This window comes from Pristis pectinata, chromosome 15 (assembly GCF_009764475.1).
Source record: "Pristis pectinata isolate sPriPec2 chromosome 15, sPriPec2.1.pri, whole genome shotgun sequence".
In the NCBI taxonomy this organism is placed as follows: domain Eukaryota; kingdom Metazoa; phylum Chordata; class Chondrichthyes; order Rhinopristiformes; family Pristidae; genus Pristis; species Pristis pectinata.
The window spans coordinates 26,112,971-26,132,349 of record NC_067419.1 but is presented as its reverse complement, the minus strand read 5'-3'; the positions used below and the strand labels follow the sequence as shown (position 1 = coordinate 26,132,349).

General features: G+C 38.5%; 1 protein-coding gene across 2 annotated transcripts in view; it reads left to right on the top strand.

Annotated features, from left to right (window-relative positions):
• Nucleotides 1-2,679: 2,679 nt before the first annotated feature.
• LOC127578424 (uncharacterized) overlaps nt 2,680-19,379 on the top strand; it is a 38,812-nt gene continuing 22,112 nt past the window's right edge. Inside the window, exons 1-7 of one of the 2 annotated variants that reach the window (XM_052030433.1) lie at nt 2,680-2,890; nt 3,797-4,122; nt 8,452-8,586; nt 9,271-9,333; nt 12,428-12,553; nt 12,685-12,798; nt 16,934-17,097. In XM_052030433.1, the coding sequence (XP_051886393.1) occupies nt 3,856-4,122; nt 8,452-8,586; nt 9,271-9,333; nt 12,428-12,553; nt 12,685-12,798; nt 16,934-17,097 (869 nt within the window). In that variant the 5' untranslated portion in view covers nt 2,680-2,890; nt 3,797-3,855. Of the gene's footprint in view, nt 2,891-3,272; nt 3,363-3,796; nt 4,123-8,451; nt 8,587-9,270; nt 9,334-12,427; nt 12,554-12,684; nt 12,799-16,933; nt 17,098-19,379 lie in introns of those variants that run through there. The other variant, XM_052030434.1, reaches the window with a different exon arrangement.

Genomic DNA, 19,379 nt, shown 5'->3' with positions numbered 1-19,379 from the left:
AGTTTAAACTGACCTAATAGGGGAATGGGAACCTCAAAGGGAATTCAGGAAGGGGCATGGAATAGGGAAGTTGGAAAAGTAGTAAGAAAGATAAATGGACAGCAAAATCAAAGTCAAACTGCAAAAGGGGACTCGTACAGAAAAATGTTAAAACAACAAAAGTAAAGGTGCTGCATTGGAATCCTCACAATATTCACAACAAGATTAGTTAATTAATAGCACAAATAGAAGTAAATAGGCACGATCTAATTACCATTTAAAAAGCCTAGCCACAGAGTGACCAAATCTGGGAGCTGAATGTTCAAGGCTGTTTGACATTTAGTAAGGATGGGCAAATAGGGAAAGGGAACGGTGTATTATTATTAATAAGGGAGATCAGTGCAGTTGTGGAAAATGATCATGGCAGGACAGATCATGATGTAAAATAGAATCAATTTTGGTTGAGCTAAAAACAACAAAGACATTGATAGGAGGCCACCAGTTGTAATATCTGACATGGCATGGATCACAAAGTTAGGTTTGTGGGTAACAGGAAAATACAGTAATCATGGGAGACTTTAACCCTCAGATAGACTGGATTGATCAAATTTGCTACAATAAGATGGAAGGTGAATTTATGAAATGTAGAGGAGATGTGTTTATAGATCAAGATATTGAGGAACCAGCTAGGGAAAAGGTTATCTTCATCTCATTTTGTGCAATGAGAAAAGTTTAATTGATAATCGTTTTGCTAAGGTGCCTTTGGAGAAGGGTGACCATAACATGGTAGAATTTTACATTGAGTTTGAAAGTGATGTAGTTCAAAGCAAAACTGGGGTTTTAAAGCTAAACAAACAATGTAGGTATCAGAGGAGAGTTGACTGTGGTTGATTGGGAGGGTATATTGAAAGGTCTGTGGTGGATAGGCAATGGTTAACACTTAAAAAATGCATAAAATGCAAATTACAATATTCCTTTAAGACACAAATTCCCAAAAGGAAAAGTGGTTCATCCATGAATGACAAGAGAAATTAAGGATGATGTTGAAACAAAGGAAGAGGCTTACAAAGTTACCAGAAGCAGCTGTCGGCTTGAGAACTGGGGCTATTATAGAACACAGCAATGGAAGATGAAGAAATTGATAAAGAAAGACAAGCTAGTGGACTGACAAGAAACATAAAAAACATAAAAGCCTTTATAGGTATGCAAAAAGGTAAAAACTACTGAGGCCAAATGTGGGCCTCTTACTGACAGGGGGCAGGAGAATTGTAATGAGGAATTAGGAAGGGCCATGAGGAAATAAAGTGCCAGAGTTGTTGGAGATTAAAAGCTGGTAATTCTCAAAGATCCAATGATCTGCATCCCAGACTTTTGAAAGAGGTGGTGGATCCACTCATTATGATCTTGCAAAGTTCTGTAGATTCTGGATTTATTCCCCCGGTTTGGACGGTACCAAATGTGACCTCACTATTTAAAAGAGGAAGAAGGAAAACAGGGAAGTGTTGACCTGTTAGCCTAACTTCAGTGGTCGGGTGAATTCTGGGATCTGTAATGAAGGATGTAATTTGAAAGTCAAAATGGATTTATGAAAGAAAGTCATGTTTGACTGAGTTGCTGGAGTTTGTTGAGGACATGATTAGTAGAATAGATAAGGTGAACAAGGGAATGTGGTACATTTGATTTTTTTGCAAGACTTTTGAGGAGGTCACACGCAGGAGGTTGGTGAACGAGGTTAGAGTACATGGAAGGGGGAACCTGACTGAGGTATACCAAATTATGAGGGCCAAAGATGTGGTAAAGAGTGAGAATGTTTCCCCCTTAGCATGGGTGTCGATGACCAGAGAGCATAGATTTAAGGTAAGAGGTTGGAGATTTAGAGGGGATTTGAGGAAGATTTATTTTCACTCAAGTGAGTAGCTGAGATCTGGAATGCACTGCTGGTGGGGCTGGTGGATGCAGGCGCCCTCACAATATTGAAGAAGTGTTTAGATGAGCAAGATACACTGTGGGAAAGTCGGCTGCAGGCCAAGTGCTCGGAAATGTGATAATTATAAATAGGTCCTTGTTGGCTAGCATGGATACTGTGGGCCAAAAGGCCTGTTTCTGTGCTGTATGACTATGGCTCTATTATTCTTTGAATGGAAAAACAGTGTCGGGGTTCATTCCTGCTCCCTGTGTTCCTGAAATGAAGGGTCTGCCATTACCAACTGCAGAGTGCTGCAGCTGGACTGGTGTGCCTATAACCTAAGAGGCCTCAGTACAGATCTTTTACAAAGATGTTGTTGCAGTAGAAGTATACAGAGATTACTCCCCTTATAGCTAATGTAGTGAACAGGTGTATACATTTTCTTTTCATTATCAGCAATGTTTTACTTAGAGTCTTATGTTGCAGCTGGTGTGCAGGTGTGAGATGAGATATGCTGTACTGTGTGGCACAGAGGCAGCACATTACAATGCATTGACCAAGTCACAGATCAGCTCTTCCTTGACTCACAAGAGTACCTGGTTTGCAGTCACACACAAATAACATAACTGTATCTTTACTGGCAGTGTTTGCTATCGATTGTCAATGTCTATTCAGCAATTGCACAGTTCCTGCTCTGTTTCCCAGCACTGAGTTGGCCACGGTTCCATTCCAATTAACTAGCTATTCTCCTGTGCTCTGTTCGCACTATTTCCTCCCAGCTACTTGTTCCCTGGAGTACCGATGGCTCGTTTACCCCAAACTCCAAGGCAACTGACCGCACCAATAACGATGGACTGAGGAAGGTGAAAAACAGTCGGTAGCAAGGAAGTAAACCACGTTGACATCTCTCTGTGCACAATCTAATAGACAGTGAACAAGAAACAAATGTAAGATAGTTTCGCATGAAGTCTCCAAGGAAACTCTGAAACCGTTCATTCAGGAAAGGTAAGATGAATATTGTGAAGAAGGAACATGGCATTACAATCCGAAGTTTGAATGATGTTAGTTAAAGATTCCACTTCACGGGTACTGAATTTAGGCGCTGTGTGAAAAGGATTTTAGTATTTGAATGTGTTTTTCGGCGTCTGTAAAGTGATGGGACACCGTTCACGTGATACATGTGTATAAATAGTTGCGTCAGGCTGGTGCACCATATACTAATTACATCCCAAAGAAGCAGAAAGTGTTCGCTTGCAGTCACGAAGTATAATATTTGCGATTTTAATTTCAAATTACCAAATGTGCCGCCCAGTTTCCAGCTCAGGATTCCGAATACCATTCACTTCCACGGCCAACTCCAATATCATTCATGTTGATGTGATGTGGATTTTCGGGGTATTGAAGTTGCACTTCTAGCATTGAAAACATTGATCTGTGGGCATTAAAAGGACACCTTGCAAATACAGAAAGACAACTTGTAAATAAACAAATAATATTTTTTGGGATGTACAGCTGGAGAAAACAGTAAACACCAATGGGATGGACAGAATTTGAGAAATAAAAAGCTTTGAAAATAATATTCATGGTGATTAGATAGGTAGGCAAGAGAATGAACCTTATTTAAAGTAGATTATTTGTACGCCAAAGTAATAACAGAAAGTAGGAAATTGGAAAGAATGAATTAATCCTTTAATGATTGTCTTTCCGTAATATCAGGAGAGTAATACTGTGACCATGCTGTGCTACTTTTGATCTACGTCATGGAAATATCGTTCCGATTGTTTCCCTAGGTCAACCTAAAAAGGTGTTTGGTTTGGAAGAGAAAAACGTGCTTAAGTTTCTAAAAGGGCTGTATTTTCCTAAATTCATGAACATGAAACTGTAAGAGTTTTGGCACAATATCTTTTACAGGGTGACTGAAGCATTTACGCAAGTAAATTATATGGAAACTAAAACTGTCGGAAAAGTGAATGACGATGGGGAGTGGAGCAACAAAATCGCAGGGAAATAACCCACAGGATAGCCTTGTAGCTATTGAAGGTAACCCGGAGTCACCTTACTGCTCTAGTGAGAATTGGCAAAGTGAGATGAATAACAGTGCGGGGACTGATTTTAATAGCATCGTGCAAACATATGAACAACCTGAGGAAGATCAAGACCAGTACAATGCAGAAGATGATGAAGAACAAGAAGAAATCGAACGTCTGTGCCGAAGTACTGCAGAAACATCTCAAAATGTAAGTAAAATTTAAAAAAATACACATAATTACGAAGATTCGACAGCACAGAATGGTCCAACTTTTCCATTCTGGTGTTGATGCACCGCACCCCTTCATCAAATCTCAGCAATACATCCTTCTGTTCTTTTCCTCTAGCTTTCTCGAGTTCAATGAATCTACATTGCTTTCCACAGCTTTTCTCCGCAGTTCTCTGTAGCAGCAAAACAATAAAGAATGGTTACACACCAAAGACATTAAAGAAACCTGACCAGTCGCTCATGATTCTCAAAGGAGCAGCCATGTGACATGGAGTCATAGGGTAAATACAGCATGGAAACAGGCCCTTCCACCCAGCACGTCCATGCCGACCCTTTTGCCCATCCACACCAATCCCATTTGCCTGCATTAGGTCCGTATTCTTCTAAGCCTTTACTATTTAAGTGTCTGCCTAAATGTCTCTTAAATATACTGATTGTATCTCACTCTGTCACCTTTCCAGGTATGAACCACTCTCTATGTAATAAAAAAACCTGCCCCTCAAATCCCCTGTAAAGCTCCTTCTTCTCACCTCAAACCTCTGCCTTCTTTATTCCGATACCGATACCATGGGAAAAAGATTCTGACCATCTACTCTATCTAGGCCTCTTATAATTTCATATACCTCTGTTAGGTCACCCCCTCAGCCTCCTTTGCTCCAGGGAAAACAAGCCTAGCCTATCTAATCTCTCCCCATAGTTAAAGTCTTCCAACCCCAGGCAACATCCTGGTGAATCTCCTCTGCACTTTCTCCAGTGCAATCACAACTTTCCTATAGTGTGGTGACCAGAGTTGCACACAGTCCTCCAGTGTTTTGTAAAGTCTTAACGTAATCTCCCAATGTTTACATTCTGCGCCCTGACCTATGAAGACAAGCATGCTATATGCCTTCTTCACTACCCTATCTTCTGTGTTCCCACTTTAAGGGAACTATGGACTTAGGGCACTAAGGAATGTTGATGAATAAAGGGACTATGGGGTTCAAGTCCAAAGTTCATCTGTTTTTCTGTTCATCAACATTCCTTAGTGCCCAACCATTTACTGTATATGGCTTACCTCTATTTGACTTCCCAATATACATCACCTCATATAAGTGATTAAGTTCCATCTGCCAATGCTCTGTCCAACTTTTCATCTGACTTACATCCTGCCGTAGCCTAAACAACCTTCCACACTATCCACAATATCGCCAATTTTTGTGCATAGTTTTGGAATTAACATTTATTGATGAAATAATTTTCTCATTTAATAGATCCATATAGAAATAAATATCCACCTAAGAATGGAAAAAGACAGCAATCAGTAGGAAAAGCACAAATACTAACCTTTTACTGAGTATTTGCTTTGCATATGCAGGCCACTATCAGACACTGTCAGATAATGCAATGCCAGATTGGTCCACCTATCGGTCACCTTGTTTCAGGGAGTTTATAATCCAGTAATCTTCGACAGAGCTTGTTTACTGGGTTCTCTGGGTATTTCCATGACATGAACAATTGTAAAATAACAGAATATTCAAATGTAAGTGCTTTGACCAAACTCAAAGAATGGAAAATGAGTGGAATCTAAAATTATAACTAAAATTATTTTAAGAAGTTGCACAATATTGTATGAATATTAATAAAATCAAATAAACATGTTTTGAATGTAAAGTATAAAAATTCAATTGCCCAACATTTCTGTAGTAAAGCTGGTCATTCTGCACAGAACATTTACTTCCATAACTCTGAGGAAGTTTTGAAGTAGTACTTCATGGAATCGAACAGTGGAACATGAACTAAGCCTGTTCTGCCTAGGGGTGTGGCTTAACCAGCTGCCCAAACAGTTCTCTGTGATATGCAGGTTGGAACCAGTTTCATTGAAGAAGTTTTCACTAGAGAATCTGCTCAAGATAAGAGCAGGTTTAGGAGGTAAACTAGTGAATGTGGGGAGCTCAGCACCCCAAAGTAATTCTGGGTCATATCCTATTTGATCATGTATGTTTAAGATTTTTATGTTGTTTCTCACATGTTTTCCCCATCATATTTGCAATGTTTCATGTCATCTCAAAAAAACCCTTCCACCTGCCAGACCCCAAATTAGGCCCTAGATCTGGTTGATTGAGTTAATTAATGTGTTAGATTGAAGCCATGATGAACTTAGGCGAAGCAAAGAAAAAGGAACTACTTAGCAACAAATCTCAGCAGACTTAAACAAAAGCACAGTTTCAATTTTTTTGGATGCCAATGTGCGACATTTGGACATAGAACATTGTAGCACAGTACAGGCCCTTCAGCACACAATGTTGTGCTGACATTTTATCCTGCTCTAAGAACTATCTAACTCTTCCCTCCTACATAGCACCCATCTCTTTATCATTCATGTGTCTATCTAAGAGTCTCTTAAATGTCCCTAATGTATCTGCCCCCACCACTCTCTGTGTAAAAAAAAAAACTTACCCCTGACATCCCCCTTATATTTTCCTCCAATCACCTTAAAATTATGTCCCCTTGTGTTAGCCATTGCCACCCTGGGAAAAAGTTTCTGACTGTCCACTCGATCTATGCCTCTTATCACCTTGTACACCTCTATCAAGTCACCTCTCGTCCTCCTTCTCTCCAAAGAGAAAAGCTCTAGCTCACTCAACCTATCCTCATAAGGCATGCTCTCCAATCCAGGCAGCATCCTGGTAAATCTCCTCTACACCCTACCTAAAGCTTCCACATCCTTCCTAAAATGAGGCGACCAGAACTGAACACAATATTCTAAGTGTGGTCTGACCAGAGTTCCATAGCGCTGCAACATTACCTCATGGCTCTTGAACTCAATACCCCGACTAATGAAGCCCAACACACCATACGCCTTCTTGACAACCCTATCGACCTGTGCGGCAACCTTGAAGGATCTATGGACATGGACCCCAAGATCCCTCTGTTCCTCCACACTGCTAAGAGTCCTGTCATTAACCTTGTATTCTGCCTTCAAATTCGATCTCCCAAAGTGTATCACTTTTCCGGGTTGAATGCCATCTGCCACTTCTCAGCCCAAGTCTGCATTCTATCACTATCCTGTTGTAATCTACAGCAACCTTCGACACTATCCACGACACTACCAACCTTCGTGTCATCAGCAAACTTAGTAACCCACCCATCCACATCCTCATCCAAGTCATTGATAAAAATCACAAAGAGCAGGGGTCCCAGAACAGATCCCTGCGGAACACCACTGGTCACCGACCTCCAGGCAGAATACGCTCCATCTACCACCACCCTCTGTCTTCTATGAGTGAGCCAATTCTGAATCCACACTGCCAAGTTTCCCTGGATCCCAATCCTCCTGACTTTCTGAATGAGCCTTCCATGAGGAACCTTATCAAATGCCTTACTAAAATCCATGCACACCAGATCCACTGTTCTACCTTCATCAATGTGCTTGCTCACATCCTTAAAGAATTCAATCAGGCTTGTGAGGCACGACCTGCCCCTCACAAAGCCATGTTGACTGTCCCTAATCAGCTTATGCTTCTCCAAATGCCCATAAATCCTGTATCTAAGAATCTTCCCCTGTAATTTGCCCACCACTGAAGTAAGAGTCACTGGTCTGTAATTCCCAGGGTTTTCCCTACTTCTTTTCTTAATCAAAGGAACAACATTTGTCACCCTCCAATCATCTGGCACTACTCCTGTGGCCAGTGAGGACGCAGAGATCATCGCCAAAGGCGCAGCAATCTCTTCCCTCACTTCCCGTAATAACCTTGGATGTATCCCGTCCAGCCCCGGTGACTTATCTATCCTAATGTTTTTTGAAAGTTTCAGCACATCCTCTTTTCTCACATCGACATGCCCTAGCGTATCAGCCTGTTGTTCTCACAAACGTCAAGGTCTCTCTCTCTGGTGAATACTGAAGCAAAGTATTTATTAATGACCTCCCCTACCTCTTCCAACTCCAGGCACATGTTTCCTCTTTTATCCTTGATCGTCCTACCCTCACTCTAGTCATCCTCCTATTCTTCACGTATGTGTAGAACGCCTTGAGGTATTCCTTGATCCTACTCGCCAAGGACTTCTCATGCCCCCTTCTAGCTCTCCTAAGACCATTCTTAAGCTCCCTCCTGGCTACCTTGTAGCTCTCCACTATCTTAAATCATAAAAATCATTCTATAATTTATTTTTGTGTAAAATGTTGCCTTGGCTTCTTTCAAGGAATAAATAAAGCATTTATTTTTAACAGACCTTAATTATGATTCTAAAATAAAACTTGGTATTTATTTATAACATGAAAATGACTTTTGTTTAATTCACATTCAAGAATTTGTTTCTAATTTTGTTGAAGTTTCATTCTTCTGAAAGCAACAACACTGAACCAAGTGGATTGACCATGACATTTGAGAATTTTCTTCACGAAGATGGTACTCTTTACACATGCATCATGCAGGATAACACCAGGCTTTACTTGGATGAAATAAAGGTGGGAAACTTACTTTAAAGTTCAGATCTGGATTTTTATTGGTATATACAGGTACTTAATCATGAGTAAATGAGTATATTCACTCCCTCATTCTGTAGATGTTTTATAAAAATCATGGTATTGTTCAGAATATACTGTATTTGAGAATCTAAATGTTTAGCAACTCGTTATAAGAACATGCCATTATTCCATCAGATGAACTCCATGCTTACTGAAGGAAGGATTGCAAATGATAGTATATAATAAAAAAAACAGCAGCTACTTAATCCTTCCTTTTTTCAAGTATCTGTTTTTCTAAATAATGTAATCATTCCTGATTAGCTGGCCAAAAAAAGAAAGAATTCTATTAATTCTTTGCTGTCAATATTCTTGGACTGGAATTTCTGCATGTTTGCAAGTGAGTGAAAATGAATCTTATATTAACATAGAATTTGCCCATACTTGGATAAAATACAAGATCATATGAATATTGGCAGTGGGAGCAGAACTTTCTGCCCAGAGAGCCATTCGTAATCTGCATCAAGCCTTGCACAGACTGGTAACATACTATCCACATGGATAAAAAGACGGGACCCATACAGCTATTTACTTATTGTTACAGACTTAACTAGTCGTATGTTTTTGTATTTAAGACAAAAACACTCATGTGTATTTCTGCACCTGAAATATTGCTTTTTTTAATAGGGATTTGTGCCATTTCCAGAAAAGTGGTATCAACAGGGGAAATTTATTGACATATTGCAGGAGGTAGGCAACAGGAGTGAATATAATTTCTGGTGTTATATTTATGATGACAGGAGGTTGTACGTCAAGCAAGGGTTAATTGTGAACAAACCAAATGCTACATGCTAATGGTAGTGTTTTATTCCCTATAATTAGTAATCATCCAGAATTTCATTTTCCTTATAATTGTCTTTTAAATGTCTCCTGTAGTGAAAAGAAATGTAAATATTAATGTATAAATAATTGTAATTAAATTTGCATTGCTAAAGTTGCAAAAAATAACCTGATTATTCAGTGTACTGAAATTGAAACAATAATTCAGTATAATGCTTTTTTAAAATTTAATAAGCGCCCCCAGCACATTTTGAGACATATTTTTAAAAAAGCTTACAAAAGTGAATACAAGTATTCAGGATTGTGAAAGCATTAAAGCTGATGTTCCTACTGTACACTACCAGTGTAATGGTTTCAATTTTTAAATTCTTACCTTTAGCTCCCTCCAAGGCCCTATCCCACCGTACATTTGTAATTCCTTTCGATTTCAATATCTATCCATGTTCCTTCTCTCCTCATTTTGCTCACTCTGATCCACTTTAGATGGCACTTATTCAGCTGCAACACTATAATATCCCAAAACTGGTTTAACCAAATCCTTTTTCAGGTTATTATAAAATGACCTTAGAGGCCAATTTGGAGAGGGCTGGAAAATCTGTCAGGAGTCATACCTCTGGTTTCCTAGCATCCAATACCACATGAAAACATTCAGATGACAGGCATTTTGGAAATATAGCACACCTATCTGAAGCTAGATGGGTGAGGTGTAACAAAATACAAAAGATTGGATTTGTCATCTGACAGATATCTTGTCATTTATTCCTTAACAATGAACACCAGTGATTTCTTGGTGTCCATTGCTCTGATGGACCACAGTAGATTTTAAGCCCAACTTCACCAAGGCGAGTGATTGCAGCGTGTTTAAATGTGTATTCAAAGCAGCAATTAAAAAAAAATTCTGTTAATTGTTCTTCCTGCATTCTCAGCCACAATGGACCGGGAATTTCTAATCCTTCTTCCTCAAACAGGCATTCTTGTGGTATGGCAATCAGCTTCTGGACACACCCTAAATATTTCAATTACTTTGATCTTGGGAAATGCTTCAGTTTAAAAAGATTGCATTTATAGAGTACTTTTCATCACCTCAAGGCATTTTAAAACACTTTCCATTTGACAGGTACTTGTCATTACTGTAAAGCAATAAATGGGATTGCCAATTTGCATTCAGCAATATCCCACAAGCATCAATATGGCCATTTGTTTTGGGGATGCAGATGAGGTGGCAGGTGATTTATCACTACTCAGACCACTGAGGCTGATTTGCTTTCATACCACTCATGTGTCTAAGGTCATTTTATAATAACCTGAAAAAGGATTTGGTTAAAGCAATTTTGGGAGATTATAGTGTTGCAGCTGAATAAGTGCCATCTAAAGTGGATCAGAGTGAACAAAATTAGGGGAGAAGGAACATGGATAGATATTGAAGTCAAAAGGAATTACAAATGTAAGGTGGGATAGGCCTTGGAGGGAGCTAAAGGTAAGAATTTAAAAATTGAAACCATTACACTTGCTCTCTTTAGGTTTGAGAAGAGCCATTAAAATTTGGAAAAGAAAGTAATGGGAGAGTGAGATTTTGAGTGGGTAATGATATGAATTGTGGAAGGTTGAATGAACTATAACTTATTGAATTATAGTTCATTTACTCTTACACAATTCATTGAGTGAGGCCAACAAAGGAAGTGTTAGAGAAATCAATTTCTGTGATGATGAATTTAGTAACCAGAAAGGGAAAGATGCTGCAGAGTTTGACAATGGCATTGAGGTAGGAAAAAATGAGTTTGGTATCAAAAATAATGAGCAAATGAAGCTTAGCCAGGGTTGGGCAGGAAATCAACATTTTACGGCTTCTGTCTCAGCTGAAATGGCAGCTGGGGTGATTTGATGGAATGAAAACAAGAAATACTGATGTGCTTATGGGTGCCAAAGAACACTGCTTGAATTTTGTTAACCTTTAGCTTGAGGATGTTTTAACTCATTCACAATTTACCAAAAGATGGACAATTTAAGAATGCAGCACAACTTTTAGAACATTGGAGAATGCAGCAATAGAGTCCCGAATTGTCAGAATACATCTGGAAGCTATCTCTGTAATTCTTGATAATGCTGCTAAAGGGTAGTGTGTAGATAGCACAGATACAATGTCCCAGGATGAAACTTTGAGGCTCTTGGAAAAAATACCTTGTCAGAAGAGGATGAGGCATTGTTAGTAGGGGTGTAATTTGAATCAGGATGAGTAGAATCAATAGATGGCAAAGCCTCAGAAGAGAATTGGACAGAAGAAAGTGGAAAGTGAAATAATAAGAGGCAGGGAGATCAAGTAGAGAATGGAACCGCCATCCTTCTGTTCAGATCAAAGGTCATTGACTTGAAACGCTATTACCATTAGTCTTTCCTTGGATGCTGCTTGACTTGCTAATCATTCCCAGCATTTTCTATTTCTGCTTGTCCAGTGTGGTTTTACTGGTATGTATGACTCAGCAATGAAATTACAAAGGCTTGAATAAAGAGAGAGAGGGGATGGATAAAACAAAGTTCCAAATTTTTATGCACTTTTCTTGTGAACAAACTGAGAAAGCATAAAAATAAATGGGACTGAGCTACTGAGCCATGTTTGTCACGTTGGAAAGATCGATGAGCCATATGTAGTCATGGAGCACAGTATGGATATCTCAGATATATGGGACAAGGGTTCATGATGAAGAGTGTTGTGCACCATATACACTCAGAAAGAATTCAGCAGTTTACAACTCTCCCCTACAATTTTTGGACCATAAAATTAAAGGTTGGAAATTCTTTGGAAATACCTGACTTGAGTATATTCCTAACTTGTACTCTCATCGACCTTGCTGTGAGCCAAATACATTAATAGATATGTTTTATTCATAGTATAAGTATGATTTTATTTTTATTTATTTCTGACCTTCAAGCATTTAAATATAGTTACACATGAAATTTCTAAATTGCCAATAATTTGGGTAATTTATGCCAAAATATTTTATTGCAGATTCCAACATATTCAACTAGTAATGAGAACAGTCCAAACCAGGATGTATCACCTTTCACAGATGATGAACGTGTTGGAGGTCTATGGGTTCCAGGAAAAGGAATGGTCACAACATACATATTTGAAGTAAAATGATGCTTATTTCATGAATCAATATTATTGAAATGTTGAAGACTAGAAATTGAGTAAATATGTAAATCTCAACTGCCTACCCAAATGAAAGCATCTGGTATATTAACCTTTAATACTTCCCACAGGAGAGAACAAATGTTTGTAAATACTTTGACACAGATTGTGGAGCCTGGCTTATCTTGCCATTGCAGTGGGAAATGAATTTGGATTTCATCAAAAAACGTGTAGAGCAAGTTCAGGTGAGCAACACTTCCGATTTATTGATTGCACAATAGTTTAAAAGTTAACTGTAATCTGTAGTGCCTGCTATTGCTATTATACTGCTATTTTAAGGAATGAGCATACTTAACTAAATGTTACTTTTAAAATAGATCATACACAGTCTGAGGGACAAAATATCCATATTCGATATGCCCCTAATTGTTTTCTACAAAGTAAATTTTCAGGGAGATATTGCTGTCTTGAATCTGAAACCGCACTGCAAAGGCATGATATTTTATTTATTTTGAACTTGATTCTTGTCGATGGTAAGTACCTATCTGATAGTATATGCACAGCAAACAAAAGAAAGGAAAGCATGTGTCAGCTTGAATGTATGTCAGTAAGGTTTTGTTCTTCAAAAACCAGATGAAGGTAAATTTCATTAAGTATTGTCCTTTTATATTTCAGGAAGACTTTTGAAATTGTACTTCGTGTGCAGTTAGTTCACAAGGCAAACTTCTTGTGTATATTCAAATCTATCTATGCAATAAATACTAAAGGACATTACCGAATGAAGTTACATGAAATGTATGTCAGAGACCATGAAATATGTTCAGGGCCATTGCTGTTTATGGTGACTATATGTTGCTTGGAAATTGTAGTAATAACTTAAAAGAAAATGTGTGTGTAAAAGGGAGCTTAGAGGGGAGGTAATCAAACAAATGGGACAAGGCATACTGATACAAAAAAATTACAAAGATTGAAATTGAAAGTGACTATGGCACTTAATGTGGAAAAATAAATTGTATGCAGGCAAAGGAGGGGAAAATGGAAATGTCAGCCACAGAAAGTTCCAATGAAACGGCATTGTCCTGAAACTTTAGCTATATTTCTGTCCTTACAGATGCTTCCTGACCTGATGATAATATCCTGCATTTTCTATTTTTATTTTAGATGTCCAGCATCTGTAGATTTTTGCATTTAGAGGATATAAGGGAATTGATAGATAACTCACAGGAACTAACAGTGCAGCGATTGTCAGAAATGAAAAAAAACTAACAGGTTTTTCATGGATAAATAGTTGAAAAGAATTGATGTTTCTCTCTGGCTAGTTTAAGTTATGTAGGCTTTATCAGATACATACTTTATTATTATCCTAAACTTGAAGTGGTTAGGCATGGACTTGGTCAGGATATACATATATGGATGGACATGTGGCAGAGAAGGTTTAATATATAAAAATGCAGTGCAAAATTTTGAGGAAAGGCAATATAACCCAAAGGGTACAATTTAAAGGGAATGGAAGAATAGAGAAACCCGAGTGTATATTCATAAGCATTAGTAAGTACAAGGACTGTTAGAAAAATCTATTTAAAATAGGGACCCTGGGTTTTATAAATAGAGGAACAGAGTATGAAAGCAAATGTTTGATGGTGAATATCTGAAAAACACTGGATTGACTAGAATTAGAGTAATGTGTTCAGTTCAAGTCAGAGATGGCTCTAGAGAGGGTGCAGAACAAATGTAGCAGACTGGGTAAACCTCAATAAGTCACATGGAAAGGAAAACAGAACTAATGTTTCAAATCCATGACCTTTCATCAGAAAAAAGTTACAAAGAAGTGGGGAGTGGGGGAGGGCTGGAGTGCTCTGGCTGAGAGAAGGTTTGTTAATTAGAACTGATCCATTTGGAGGAGATGTAAACAGAAGAAGAATGAAAACAGAAGGAGAGAGAAAGAAGAATATTGGAACTGTGGGTACAAAATGCTGTAGGAGTAGACATTCAGAAATTTTAATAAGTTACTCAGGAAGCCAGACATATGGGGAGAAAAAAGCCGAGTTAACTTTATAAGTTGATGATCTTTCATCAGAACTGGCCAATTCTCATATGAACCGAAAAGGCTAGATATCTGAAACTGCTGAATTCATTGTTCAGTCTTGAAGTGCTTAATGTTCCAAGTCAAAAGAAGAGATGCTGCTCCTCAAGCTTACATTGGCTTCAGTGGAACAGAGTCACAGGTCAAAGACAGAATGATCAGAATAGGAATAGGATGTGATTTAAATTGACAGGTCAGTGGAAATTGAGGGTCACACTTGTGGAGTGAATGAAGATGTTCTGCAGTATGGTCACCCAGTCTGTGTTTGGTTTGGACAGTGTTCCATCAAGCCTTAACAGTTCATTGGTTGCATCAGTCTTCAGTTATCAAAACATGATGGATTTAAAAAAATCCATACTGGCAAAAACAATGGGTATAATGAATTCTACTTTATATTATTTGATTTGGGAGGATGCTTCCTCTTGTGGAAGAATCTAGAAATAGGTGTCATTGTTTAAAAGTAGGGGTTCATCCATTCAAAACAGGGAGAAGACAAACGTTTCCTCTCAGAGGGTCATGAGTAGTGGGAGCTCTCTTCCTCACAGGGCAGTTGAAGAAGAACCTTAGAATATTTCTAAGGCAGGCATAGATAGATAAACAAGGGGGTGAATGATTAACAAACTTTGAAAGAATTGTGGAGTTGAATTTGCAGTCAGATTAGCCATGACCTTATTGAATGGCAAAGCAAGTTCAAAGAGCCGTGTGACCCATTCCTGCTCCCAATTCTTATGTTTATTTGTTTGTTTTTTTTAGATTTCAAGCATCTGCAGTTTTTTTCACTTTTTGATGATAGTAAATTGGTGCCTAGGATGAGAGAGAGTTCATCTATGTGGAAAGACTGGAAAAAATGGAATTGCTCTCAGAAGAGGGAAAGTTGAGAGTTGATTAGATTGAGATATTTAAAATCATTATGTGTTTGGACAAAGGAAATGAAGGGAAATGATTTTATTGGGGGAAAGGTTAAGAATCAAAGGACATTGATTTAAATTGTTTGGTAACCAGGGATAACATAGGAGAAACTTACTCAGTCAGCAAGTGTTCATGACCTTAAATTCATTGCCTCAGTAATGTTAGTCTTTTTCATAATGGCTCTTTCTATGAAACACTCTGGGAAATGTTCCCATTAACATATAAATGCAGCATTTTCTGTTCATTAACTATACTCAAAGTAGAATCCTTCTGAGGATTTGATTTTCATTCTAGAAGATGGGCTTCCACTACTATTTCCCCAGAAGGCAAATTTATAAAAACTCTCATAATTATTGTAACATTTTTAAACCAGACCTTCCTTGTCATAGTTACATGTATCATTGCAATATCAGCTTGTAGCATTATAGAAATGTGCATGGAATTCAGCAGATATCGTATAAAATATTGTACAATACAGAATAAAATGACAGACACATTATGGCCTCTTAAATTATTAAAACATAAGGGGAACCTGCAGATGGTGGTGTTGCCATGCACATGCTACTATTGACCTTCTAGGTGGTTAGAGGTCTCAGGTTTGGGAGATGCCTTTGGAGTAGTCTGGGCAAGCAACTGCAATGCATTTTGCAGAAGTTACACACTAATGCCACACCATGTCCATGGAGGAGCTGCTTTCATTGAGGAAGTTGATAGTTTTCTGTCACAGTGTTGTTTGGTGTCTTGCAGTGGAAGGGCTTTGTGTTGTCGGGAGTTGGGTCGTTAGCCACAAGATAGACAGACTATGACTACCTCAGACTGTTGCTTGACCACTCTGTAGGATAGGTCTCCCAGTTTACACGCCAGTCCCCAGATGTTGTTGAGGAAGACTTTAAGGTGATCTGGGCTGGGAGTGAGTTTGCTGCATCTGAATTTGGTTGGACCAGGTTTTTTCTTCCTTAATGATTATGGTACACTTGAGTGCCTTGCTAGGCCACTTTGGAGGGCTTTAGAGAGTCAACCACATTGCTGTGGTCTGGAGTTCTATGTAGGAAATTAGTGAACCAAATGAATTTTTATGACAATCCATCAGTTTTCAGCTCATTTTTACAAAGATTAATTGTTTTTTTGTAATAGCAAATTATTAATTTCTACAGCCACCATGCTGGGTTTTGGACTTGTGTCTCTGGCGTTTTAGTCCAGGCCTCTGGACGGCACATTATGCTTTGGGTACTTTGGAATTCAGTTTAAAATAATAGAGCCTTAGCACCTTACCCTAGTTTAGTTGGGTCCCCTAAATAGTTCCTCTTCAACAATGAAATGTTCTAATATAAAGAAAATGGGCTGTCATCAAATTAATACTAACAATGTTGTCATATTTCTTATTTTAGCAAAGCCTTCCAAGCCTATCTGATCACCGAGAAGTCACTGCAGCCCTTAGACAATGCAACTATGATGCAGATGAAGTAATTTCCATTTTTTTAACTATCTTTGGGCATAGCCTGTTAATACCATTCAAAAGCCAAAGGGACTACAAAGAAGCAAATGGCTACCGGTAAACAAAAGCTGTTATATACTTACCTGTAATCAAAGTAGATATCTATGGGAAATATTTAATATGCAGGCATTAGTCTTTTGAATTCAACAATTATTGTTCTGTTCTCATGTAAAATTTCAGTATAAGATTCTGAGAATCCATTTAATTTAATGAAGGTACTTAACATTTGGTAGTTAAATTACCATATTAGAAATAAAAAAATTCTGTCACAAATATTGAAATATTTTGTATCTTATAGGATTCAAAATGTATGTATCACTTTGAATTAATCATTTGATTCCAATTCAGTTGAGCTACCTAAATTAACAATCATTGTTATCTTTTTTTGTGGGTTTAAGAATCTTTATAATTGAATGATCACTGAATAAGCATTCCTTTCTTGCCCATTTTGGTATAGATTAAAAGCGTTAGGTATAGTTCGCTAGATTGTAATTATGGAATTTCAATTGCTTTCTCATATACATTATATCTAAATACTTGTCATCAATCACATTCTAAATCAAGCTAAGTGCTGAGAATTTGCCTTTTGTTTGTACTGCAAAAGCATAAGGTTGACCTGAAATTGCCATGACTAGAAAAGATTCCAATAGATCATTTAATTAGTTTATCTTTACGCTCATTTCTTCTGCTTTAATCTCAGATAATATGATTGATATTATACTCAGTTCAGACCACTTGGGATGAACCTGGCATACAGTCCTGTCCATGCATTCAGATTTGTTGTTGTGTTCTGCGGAGCTTTGTAAAGCCTAGAGTTCAGACCTTGTTACCACCTGGACGTTAGGGAGTTGAAAAGATACAGAAAGGGATGATGTGGAGGAAGAGCAGCACAAAGAGGAAGCAGAGCAAGAGCAGATTCAACTATAGATACTCCTAGCTGTCAGAATTTATCCAGGAGTGTTTCACAAGACCCCTCCCTTTGATCCTTGTACACCACCATTCTCAATTCTGCTGTCAGAATGCCTTCCTTTAGTCCAACCATAAAACCCTTGCACTCAACTGGCTGCATACTTAGCACCAACACCAAATCCAGAGAGAAAATTTGCTCCTATAACCCCTGAGCAACCAGTTTGTCTTGCACGCTCACTGTCACAGATATCCCAGTGGCTACACCGTGGAAGATAGAAGCCTTTAAAGCTCATTAGATGGAGGTGGCAGATAACTTCAAGCAGCTTTCAACCTTAAGACCATATTTGCAGGTTGCAGGACTACCCTGTTGGTGGGGGGCAGTTTGGTCCATTCAGCTTTGTGGCACCATAATGGGCAAAGTTAGAATGGATGTCAAGAATCTGACAAATTATGATTCCTGAAAGAGGACCTGGGTATTCTGGACTCCACCCCATCCTTCATACAGTGCTGCACAGAAGTAAAGTGGAGGAGTGATGTGAAGCTCTGGAAGCCCCCAATAACACTTGCTCCCACAGCCAAGATGGCAGTGATGCTGCATCTTCAGAAGATTGGTCCTCTGTTATGGAGGAGATTCAATATATTTCAGTTCCTAAGTGGCAGAAGTGATTTCATGTTAGCTGTGTGTGCAGGGAAACGGAGAGGGACAAGGAGCTGCTGAAAATATCTGTAGTTTGCATGAAATCCCTTGGTGAAATGCAAGTAAGAAGCTAAGGTGTGAAGAAACATCATGACATCTTGTTTTACTTGGCCACTTGTCTCATTATGACTCTTCCCTTTCCCATGAAGACGAGCATATCTTCATTCACAGTGGAGAGGGTGTACAGGTAGATTCAACCTTCTACAGGAGCTGCTTTTTTCCTTGTGCTTGGACAATCCCCTTTTGCAAGGTAGAAGTAAATGAGTTGGTGAAAGCCAGTGGCTCATTTTGAATGACCATGAATCTGCTGAAAGTGGGTTACAAGTGTGGGGAGGGAAAGGATTTAAAACACCTTGATTTTTGTGATATGTATAAGTGACTTTAACTAAAATGTAATAGCCAAAATTAAGAAGTGGATTCATGATACCAAAGCAAACAATGTGCTTAACAGTGAGAAAGAAGGTTTTAGGTGACAGGAAGATATCAGTGGATTGGTTGGGTGAGCACACAGTGGTTAATCGTGTTCAGTGCAGAGAATTGTGACATATTGCATTTGGGGAGGTCAAACAGGGCAAGGGATTAACAGCAAATGGTAGGATGCTGAGAGGACTGAGGGATCTAGTAATGCTCTTCCACAAATCACTGAAGACAGTGAAACAGATAGATAGGGAGGTTACCAAGCATGCAGTACACCTGACTTCATTAGTCAAGGTGTAGAACATAAGAAATAATG